This window comes from Alnus glutinosa, chromosome 9 (genome assembly GCF_958979055.1).
Source record: "Alnus glutinosa chromosome 9, dhAlnGlut1.1, whole genome shotgun sequence".
Taxonomy (NCBI): domain Eukaryota; kingdom Viridiplantae; phylum Streptophyta; class Magnoliopsida; order Fagales; family Betulaceae; genus Alnus; species Alnus glutinosa.
Genome location: NC_084894.1, coordinates 21,956,216 through 21,966,556, shown reverse-complemented (window position 1 = coordinate 21,966,556; position 10,341 = coordinate 21,956,216). Strand labels below are relative to the sequence as shown.

At 36.1% G+C, this 10,341-nt stretch overlaps 2 protein-coding genes across 3 annotated transcripts; both read left to right on the top strand.

The window, feature by feature from the left end:
- Nucleotides 1-2,248: 2,248 nt before the first annotated feature.
- Nucleotides 2,249-4,853, top strand: LOC133877004 (uncharacterized). Of its 2 annotated transcripts, none has more exons than XM_062315236.1 (2): nucleotides 2,249-2,739; nucleotides 3,822-4,853. In XM_062315236.1, the coding sequence occupies exons 1-2, from the start codon at nucleotides 2,704-2,706 to the stop codon at nucleotides 4,731-4,733; spliced, it is 948 nt and encodes a 315-aa protein (XP_062171220.1). In that variant the 5' UTR covers nucleotides 2,249-2,703; the 3' UTR covers nucleotides 4,734-4,853. The 2 variants fall into 2 exon arrangements, with proteins under 2 accessions (XP_062171220.1, XP_062171219.1); XM_062315235.1 differs by having other exon boundaries at nucleotides 2,261-2,739; nucleotides 3,795-4,853.
- A 4,672-nt stretch (nucleotides 4,854-9,525) lies between these two features.
- LOC133876842 (RING-H2 finger protein ATL52-like) lies at nucleotides 9,526-10,116 on the top strand. The gene has a single exon (XM_062315084.1). The coding sequence runs from the start codon at nucleotides 9,526-9,528 to the stop codon at nucleotides 10,114-10,116; it is 591 nt and encodes a 196-aa protein (XP_062171068.1).
- Nucleotides 10,117-10,341: the final 225 nt, after the last annotated feature.

The following is a 10,341-nucleotide window of genomic DNA, read 5'->3' as shown; positions in this document are numbered from 1 at the left end:
ATAATTAACAATGAATGGAAACCTCATTATTGATTGATCCAATGACTAAGCTCGAAGTAGTATGGTCTTTATATGTCGCGGCGGTCATGTTATTATGCTTCAATATATATATATATAAAATATTGTTACTACAAAAAAAATATATATATATATTTGAAGAGTGCCGAAACCGCTAGTCGGGAATTATAAAGAAGAAATCTTCCGGTTTTCCAAGGGAATTCATCACCCATGTTCATTGATTCTGTCAGAACAAGGTTTTATGCTTCATAATATAAATAAAAAAATGAATTTTGTTTGCTTCTTTGAGTTTTGTGACTCGTAGATTTGCACCAATTATGAGATTAAAAGAGCACTTTGATTTTGGAGATCGTTATGAAAACACTCTTTACATACTTATCCTTTCATATTGGGCGGGACTCACATCACATGGACCCATCTCGATCATGTAAGAACGTGGGTGTATAAGTAGGTTTTTTTTTTTAAAAAAAGAAATTTTTATGTTTTCCCTTTAATTTTTGGGTCGATCATGTATTAAGCGTAACAAATACTCTTATTGGATGGATCAGAGCGAATATAAATAATTTAATTTAATTAATATTATAAGACTTTTGCTTACGTGTGGACTCAAATCCTCCCTAAAAAAAATGAGGCTTAATAGTGAAATACTTAAACATTTTTTCGAGTATCATTTTTTTTTTTAACAAATAAACCATTCGTTATAATATGAGACCCAAAGGGCTAGTGACAGTGACTAGGGGTACAAAGACTCCTTAAAAAGTAAAAACAAAGTCAAAGACTCGATCCTAACTACGGCAGTAAAAATCTCTCTTTACACATGAGTTCCACTAGAAGAGATAAAAGAGTGCATATTCTGATATAAAAATAATAATTCCAGTCCAGTCTATATCTTAAGTGTACCACGACTGGCTGCAAAGGGTAACAACAAAACAAAAACTTAAAAAAACAGAACAAAAACAAAAACAACACTGGCCGGCTGAGATAAAATTTAAAACGATAAAAGATTAAAAAAAAAATTAAATTATTTAATTAATATTCTAACATTAATTTTACTGTCACAAATTGGTTTGGAGATGCACAATGCTCATACCTAAAGTTTTTTTTTTTTTTTTCTTTTTCAAATGTAATTTAATTTTTTTACCCCCTCATTTTAGCCTGAAGTAGGAACGTACCTAGGAGTTGAAAAATAGTACAAATATGCTCTTGCCAAGTATGGATTAGAATCTTTTCAAATTATTTGTCCGAATTTGAGAGAATTCGGACAAGTGATTGTGAGAGACCACTTATGAGACCCACTTAACCGAATAAAAATTGGGCTGTCCAGGCACTTATCCAATCAAGTAGATCCCATAAATAGTTTTTTACAATCATGTGTCCAAATTCTCTCAAATTCAGATAAATAATTTGAGTCGAAATTAAGAATAAGAATAATGGGTAATAAGTCAACCATTAGATGGTTGGTTTCGGTTTTCTTGGGCAGTTCACAACGCAATCTAGCACAGCCCTTGGAAGATAATCTAATCTAATAAATTGGGTCCATCATAAAAGAATAATAATAAGAAAAAAAAAATACAAAATTATAAGCACAACTATATTTTATAGCATTTGAATATAATAATCCAATGGTTGAAAAACTACTTTAGTCTTTAGGAAGAGACGGTCTACATTTCCATACGCTATCTAATTGGCTCCCATCAAAAGCCAATAACACCACGTTATATCAGTGATCATCTCACCCCTTTTTTTTTCTTGGTGGGGATGAAAGTGTCATTTCATATTAACGGGAAAATTCGCATATTATTCCAAAAAAGGGAACAAATATCAATAAAAGATTTTCGCTATAGACCAAAATTGAGAAGATTCTATTTATGATTCACATTAGATTTTAAATTTTTACAGATCTAATGACGTGGCAACATACACTGAACAGGAAATTGATCGGACGGTGTTGGTGTAAGTTCACATGTTTTGATCGGCCAATGAAAGAAGAGAAACCATCGCCCATGACAGACTGCCAGTGCATGTTGTCTAAACTCCAAAACTTGAAACTTACCTTTCAAAACCAATGGCCGCCGGAGGGAAATAATTTTCCCAAACGGGGTATGAATGGAAACTTGCTTAAATACGACCGCGTAAACCGGAAGAGCTTACTTTTAGCCGTGTACAAGGTTGTAAACCATATTTTCCTGTTCCTTTTTTTCTTTTTGTCTTTGTTCGGAGGAAAATATGTCCGTTTAAATCTTCTAAATTGTATATAAGGAAAATCCACCGAGAGAGAGAGAGAGAGAGAGAGAGAGAGAATGTGTTTTTGTGTGTAATTCTTGCAAGTAAGAGACAGAGGTCCTGAAAGAGTGGGTAAAGGTTTCAAACTTTCAATGAAAATCAATATCAAAGAAAGTGTAGAAAATGGAATCTCCGAATTTTTCTATAAGGAAGGTTTTGGCATTCTCTGATTTTCTTTGACGCGGACAGGCTTCTCACTACATGCCAAAGCCACCGCTCTATCTCTCTCTCTCTCTCTCGCTCGCTCGCTAGCTCGTTCTCTTGCACTCTCGTTTTGTCCTGTTCCTATAGCATGCCTCTTTTGTTCTATAAATTAGTCATAATCCACCTTCGTTGAACTCCCTAGTGCCTTGATTTTTCTTTTTTGCCTTTTCTTCTCAAATACAAAGGCTTTGAGATAGTATGGAGGAATTCGGTTCTATGTGGAGTTGCCCGGAGGTGGGTAATCTCTTGTTTTCTTGTTCTCTCAGTGTTGTCAATCTCTGTTGTTCTTCTTCTTCTGGTCTCGTTTGGTTTGGCATTGAAAGCTGTGTCTTTTTCAACCTGAATTGTATGTTCTATGATGGTTGTTTACTGTGTAATTCTGTTCTACCCATGATTCTTTCTGGGTGTCTTTCATTCCATGTTTTATTTCTTGTATGTGAAATTTACTATTTATGTATCTGTCATGCTTGGCTGATTCATTGCTGTTGTCTTTGCTTCTTGGCAGAGAAGAAATATTTTGTGTTTTTGGCTAAGTGTCTGTTTGGCTTCCGAACTTCAATTCTTCTTTTTTGCCTTTTTTTTTTTTTTTTTTTTTTGTTTATATTGCCCAGACAGAGTGTTCTTGTTTTTGTTTGAATACCGCCAGGCATGGAAATTTAAAGGTGTTGTAAATGCAAAAACTATTTTTCAGGAAATTTCCAAAATTTCCAATTTTTCTTAATTACCCAGGACCTTTTCTTGTATAAATGTGAACATTTTTTGTCCATCTATGGACAGAACATGTCTCAATTGAAACTTGGATTAGAATGTCTCTTTATCAATGGGGACTTGTGATATTTCATTGTATTAAGTTCTATATATTTCAGAGGTAGGTTTATGAATGGTGACTCTCTTTCTCCCCCCCTCCCCAACCTTTTTTTTTTGTTGCTTTTCTTCAATTTCAAAAAGAAGTCTTCATGGGCTTTTGTTAGGATTTTACTGTTCCTCCTAACTTTGAATTAGTTTTTCCTCAGTTGGATTTATTTGGAATCCCTCTACATTTGCCAACAAGATTCTATGATTTTTCAAAAGAAGGTCGGTGCCATTGGGCTGGTGTTGATTTTTGTATCCCTCTGAAATCTAAAAATCTTTTTGATGAAAGTCTTCGATGTCTTGCATAAAAAATTTTGTAGGTACCCCATAATTGATGATCTGTCAGCGTGTGTCTGTCTCTCTGTCTATATATTTGTGTCTGCAATTATTCCTTAAAATTCTCTTGTTTTTACTCTGCTATGTTGTGCCTCCCTCAGAAACAGTCCTCTTCTGAATATTGTCAGAGCATTGATGAGCTGAAGCAGAAGCTTTTCGACACCACTTTTGAGCTGGAGTCATTTAAAATGGCAGCAAGGGAGGAAATCAGAAAGAACAAGGAGAATGTGAGGAGTTTACTTAATCTTCTAAAGATGGCATACCAAGAACGAGATGAAGCAAGAAATCAGCTGCAGAAGATCCTAAACAAGCTCATTCCTTCTAGCCCAACAGAATTGCCTAAACTACTCCCTCATGCTCAAGATGAAAGCCCTCTTGTAATGCCTGCTAAAGCAAACTCAGGCATTACAGAATCAAACAGTCTGTCTGAAACATGTAACTACCATTCACATGGCTCTTCCCCAGCAGATTCTTTCTTTGGTGATGCTGTTTCATCCCCGGATTTCTCAAACATTAATGTGGTCGATTCGGGTTTTGTAAATCAGCCACTTGTTCATAAGTATAATGGCTGTTTGTCCACAGGCCTAGTCTCTTCAGGAAAGGCAAAGATTGATCCAGCTACTGAAGTAATTGATAATCTTGTCAAAGGAAAAGCTCTTCCTCAAAAGGGAAAGCTTTTACAAGCTGTGATGGAAGCAGGTCCTTTACTTCAGACACTTATTGTTGCTGGGCCGCTTCCTCGATGGCGGAATCCTCCTCCTTTGCAACCCTTCAAAATTCCTCCTGTTTCCATTGAAGGTTGTCAGAATGCAAATGTTGATTTTAAATCTACTGCCACTGCAACTTTAATGGCTCTGAAACCACTGAATTCATCCTCATATCCTGTGATGTCTCGTGGGACTTCTCAAACTTGTTCAGCATCCATATTAAATTTTGCTAGTAGTCCTTCTGCTTCATGTTTGAACAATTCGCGGCTTTTGACTCCCACTGCTAGTATTAACAATCATGTCCCTGCAGGCAAGCGACAAAGGTTTCTATGAAATCACTAAACTTTGCTTCTCTTTTGTAAGAACCAAATTTCAGTGGTTGATGGTGTAAATGGGATACTCTTGTTTTTGGTTTTGAACTTTTGAATGACATAGCTTTTTAACTTGGTTTAACCTTTTTGTCTCCTTGTACTTCAATATCTCACATTTTCATTTCATTCTGGTAAAACACCTGAAGGAGGATGAGCAAAAACCAGATTTATGTTCTGATATCCATTTTATGTAATATATGATATTGACTGGAAGTTAATAGAGATACAGACACATTCAACTGTGGTGTTAGATAATGCAGCATGATGTTAGTGTCTGAATCAATGAGTAATAAGGCACTTCCTTTTATGCAACCTTCCACCGTGATTCACTCACGGCTCTTAGTGTAAAAGTCCATGAGCCTAATTCATCCTCAAAAGACGCATTTAAAAAAGAGGGGTGTCCATAGCTTATAAAATGCTCAGGTCATGTATCTCTTAGCGATGTAAGACACTTTAACACGCCCCTTTACGTGTGAGGGCAACTTTGGCCAAACAGGTGTTCAACATTGGGAGGAAAAATTCCCCATCTTCGTCCAAGAAACCTGCTCTGATATTATGTAAAAGTCTAACTCATTCTCAAAAGACGCATTTAGAGAAGAGGGGTGTCAATAGCTTATAAAGTGCGCAGATCACGTATCTCTTGAAGATGTGGGACACTTTAACACTTAGAACTGTAATTACAGCAGTATCATAGCAAGGTCCTTCGAACTTTATCTTCGTCCAAGAAACCTGCAACTTTGGCCAAACAGGTGTTCAACATTAGGAGGGAAAATACCCCATCTTCGTCCAAGAAACCTGCTCTGATATTATGTAAAAGTCTAACTTATCCTCAAAAGACGTCTTTAGAGAGGAGAGGTGTCAATAGCTTATAAAGTGTGCAAGTCATGTATCTCTTGGAGATGTGGGACACTTTAACACTTAGAACTGTAATTACAACAGTATCATAGCAAGGTCCTTCGAACTTTGTCTTCATTATTCACCTCCAATTTTCAATTAAATATTTTACATGTTTGGCATCACTTATTGAGAGGGAGTTTGGTGATTTAACAGAGATTAGCTGTATTATAATAAAGACGATGATAACATTGTCGAATTCTTAAGAGGAGCCAATGATGATAAACAAGATATCCATTTTGAAACTGTTAGTCAATCTTATTTGTTTCTTGCCTTATACATGAACCTGATTTGCTTAAGCAAACAGAGTTTCAGTCTACATCATCAACTTTTGGTGTCGGAATGGAACATAAAAACGAGATGGAACAAACCAAAGCATAGGAGCTTCTTGCTTCTGTTGAACAGGAAACCCATTCAGTGACAAGAAAACCATAATAGAAGTCATTGAGAGCGCTTACTTGCATTGCATGGTCATCAAGAATTCAGTCTGAGGATAGTGACAGGAGCAAATTTTACAGAATAAGCACCTAAGATCTGACTAGTCCATTTCTTGCTTCAGTTACAGACTTTCAGGAGAAGTTAAATCTGGTGGGTGGTGGCTCGTAGTTTTTATAATAGAAGCCCAGTAATTTGGACTTCTGGTCCAGAATAACTCTAATTTAATGTAATTTGAATTGATAGTTTTGTATAAATTTGTTTGTTTATAACAATTTGTGTTAGGAAATAAAACCTATTTCCCATAACCGGTGAGAAGCGAAAAAAAAAAAAGAAGAAGAAGAATTTAAATAAAAATAAGCAATTACAAAACACATGAACTTATGTGGTTCACCACTAAAGGTTATATCTACCGAGGTTTCATTATTTCTTGAGAAACAATACAAGAAAGCGTCAATCCCGCATGGAACCTTAAAAACACAAAAGCGATTATAAATACGACTCTCAACTAGGTCAAAACACCGAAACGGGTCAAAAACCCATTTAAACTGTAACCTTCCAACATCAAACAGGGTCGGCAAACCGAGTCGGACACAAAACCAGGCTCCACATAACCTAACAACTTTATGGAAGCAAACGACCAGTACTTTGGTGCTGGTGCTATCCTGACTGATACACCAGCAATAAGTATTTCGGCTCATTTGAAAATTTGCAGGAAACTCGTATGTACGTGTATATATATATGCAAATGCATTGCCACTTTGTCATCAACCATATCTAATCCTGACGGTGTTCTTCAGGAGTAAATGTAAACCTATCCAATATATAGCAGCAAAAAAATCATTTGAAATCTTCTGGAAACTTTAACCTGCCATCTTTTCATACCTGTCTACAAAATTTGTGCATAGCATGCATTCAAGCCCAAACTAATCTCCAACACTTTGGGATGCATGGATGACTCAGAAAAATAACTGGAATTCGCCAGAAAAATCACAGGAATCTACCAAGAAAATAGATTAACTCTCTTGAGAGAGTACTTTATTCAATCAACGATAGTAAAAACAAGTCATAGCATGCCTTTATAGAGCCTACAAATCCAAATCCTAAATATACTAGAAATCCTAATACAAATTAAATAAGGATTCCTAATCCTTGAGGGAAAAGAATTTCTAAAAACTTCTAATTCATAACGAACAAGGATTCCTAATGAATTTATTTTGACAAAATATGTCCGCCGGTTGTCTTTATGGCGGAGCCAGGATTTTGGTCCAGGGGGGCCAAGATATTTTTTTTATGAATAAAAAATAAATAAAGTAGAACAAAAATTGATTAAAAATATATCTAACAAAATAAATAAACAATTTAATAAAATTTAATTATTGTTTAAAACATATTAATGTAAATTACAATTTCTTTTGTCTTACCTCACATGTTAATTTAGTCAATTGTCTTCGATGAGTCTTCATATTCATAAACAATTAATTTAAAAGAATAATGTAAATATAAAAGTTTGATTGAAATTTTTTAAGAAAAATAAACTTTTTGCTATGTTTTGGACAAATCAATTAGGCAACATACATAATTTAATTTTTTTCAAAAAAAATAAAACATGTGTCAAGCAAAGGCAAAAATTTCACCAACACAGTAAGGGTCTGTTTGGGTTTGCGATTTAAAAAAGTATGATTTTAAATAACGATTTTAAAATGTGCGATTTGAAAAAGTGATTTTTAAAAATGCAGTTAAACGTTTGACAAAATCACAGTTTGGCCTTTAAAATCGCAGTTTAACCTTTTAAAATACTGTGTTTTCAAAAAAGCATTCAATTGCCTGCGATTTGAATAAGCACTTTTCTGCGTTTTCAAATCGCAATTTTTTAAAAATACAATTTCCAAATGATTCATTTTCTACAATTTGGTTTAAAATAGCACTTTTTCTTTACAAAACTACAATTCCAAACGCACCCTAAAACAAATAGCATTTGTCCCAAAAATTATACACCGAGAGAAAAAAAAAAAAAAAAAAAAAAAGAAAAAAAAAAAAAAAGTGCCAATATTGAATAAGCAAGAGCTTATTAAAAGCATAAATTGCAAAGTCCCCTTCTTGCTTCTTTTGTTTGCTCTCTCTAAACGGTGCCGCTTCTGTGTTGGCATTTGATTTTTTTAGTGTTTCAAAACTTTAAAAAAAATGATCTAAACACATGAAACTATGCGTTTTGTGGTCGTCTTCCACCTTCCTTCCTTCAACTTCATTTGACCTAAAAATAATATGAACACCTGGAAGTCTGGAACTCATGTCGGTGTGTGTGTGAGTCGTGAATCTAGGTACTCTTAGAAAATATTTGCCCCTCTTGCATGGTTGAGGGTGGGCAACAGGATATCCGGGGAGAATTTTACTAGGAGTAAGGGGAATTTTTGGGAGCCTCCGCCGACTCCTACATCAGTCCCTTCCACTCCACGGGAACTCGTCCTCGAGTTTTTTTATCAAATCTCCTGTTAAAGTGTCCCAATTGCTAAGAGATCCTTGTCTTATAGACTTTTGAGAGTGAGTAAGGCCCATGGACTTTTACATGGTATCAGAGCACAGTGATAGGCCTTTCCCTCCTGTTGTTAAACACGTGTTTGGTCAAAGATGCCACACGTGAGGGGGCGTGTTAAAGTGTCTCACATTACTAAGAGATTCTTGTCTTATAGACTTTATAAGTCGTGGATACCCCTCCTCTCTCAAGGCGTCTTTTAAGAGTGAGTAAGGCCCATGGACTTTTACATCTCCCTCGATCTATTGGAATGCCAATTAATGCTTTCTACTCTTTTCATCTTCTTGCCAAAATTAAAACATAATCATATATCTTTGCAAGAACTTGGGTCTCACCAGCTAAATTCCAAAAAAATCTTCCTCAATTTTGGACATGAACCATATCTATCAAACAACATACCACAATTGTTAGTTGATAATGCCAGATGCCTTGTTGGAATTTGTATTGTCATCCCAAATTCCCAATATATATCATATGAAACACTGGAGTATGTTGCAGACTTAAAACTGAATGTTGGCTGATCTTACACTTACAGATGACTATAGGAGCGATTTTGAACCAGACTGCTAATCCAACAAAAAATCAGGACAAAATTATACTACAAAACAAAACACAACTGGGGAATCGCTGCTTAGAATAGATTTCCTTGAGTCTCTCATCTGCCTGCATGTCTTTATAGCCAAAGCATGCATTATGTCCAGTGGTCGGAGTAAACAAGAAGAGAATATACCTGAAGAATTTGCATTGACGGCTCATACAATGGGGTATCCTCAATATTATCACCAACACAAACCTTGCATGTCCATATCTATTTGCTGCTTTCATCTAATCAACCCCTCCATTCCAAAAGGCCTTCTTCACAGAGTTATTTAGGAATAAGCCTCTCCAATTCATGGAAAATTCATGGGAAATTCCCTTTATTGCTACAGTTTGTACCATGATTCTCCTATTCAGTTACTATAGGATACTCAAAAATTTCTGCTGTGCATTTCACGGTGTGACCTCTAGAAACCGAGTTGGAAGGCAGCCTCTTAACGGGGCCAATCCTGATGATCCTTCCCTACAGTTTCACAGCCAGGGACTAGGATCTTCCATCATCAATTCTCTTCCCATGTCTCAGTTCAAGAAGAATAATGAAGGAGAACACAGCCAAGGCAATACAGACTGCGGGGTTTGCTTGGGTGAGTTTGAAGAAGGGCAGTGGCTAAAACGCCTACCCAACTGCAGCCATGCCTTCCATGTTGCTTGCATAGACACTTGGTTTCAGTCTCACTCAAATTGTCCCCTCTGCAGATCAACTGTTTATGATCTCACTATCCACACCATCGACACTGACGCCGAAAATCCCGTTTCTGTGAACACAATGCTGGAACCTCTAAGCAGGGAAGACTTTATCCAAGAAAGGACAACACATTACCAGATGTTACGTTCCTTAATCCTACCAAACTCACGACTGAGACATGAATCAACTAATGCCAGTTGATAATTTGGTTCGCCCAAATGCACCCATGTCTTCCATATTTCTGGATTCAGTCTCACTCAAATTGCCTGCTCAGCAGAACAGTATGCCTGTGATTTAACCATCCACCATCAATAATCTGTACATTGCTAGAGACTCTAAGGAGGGAATACTTTGTCCAAGAAAGGGCAGCACATTACACTCGAAACTCCCAAAAAACAGAACAATATCACCAATTCAATCCATTCC

What these genes read in the sequence shown, in the direction of transcription:
- LOC133877004 (XM_062315235.1), top strand. Translation starts at nt 2,704, where the DNA reads ATGGAGGAATTCGGTTCTATGTGGAGTTGCCCGGAG. An exon ending in CTATGTGGAGTTGCCCGGAG is followed by an intron (nt 2,740 to 3,794) that starts GTGGGTAATCTC and finishes TGCCTCCCTCAG; the next exon opens with AAACAGTCCTCTTCTGAATA.
- LOC133876842 (XM_062315084.1), top strand. Translation starts at nt 9,526, where the DNA reads ATGGAAAATTCATGGGAAATTCCCTTTATTGCTACAGTTTGTACCATG.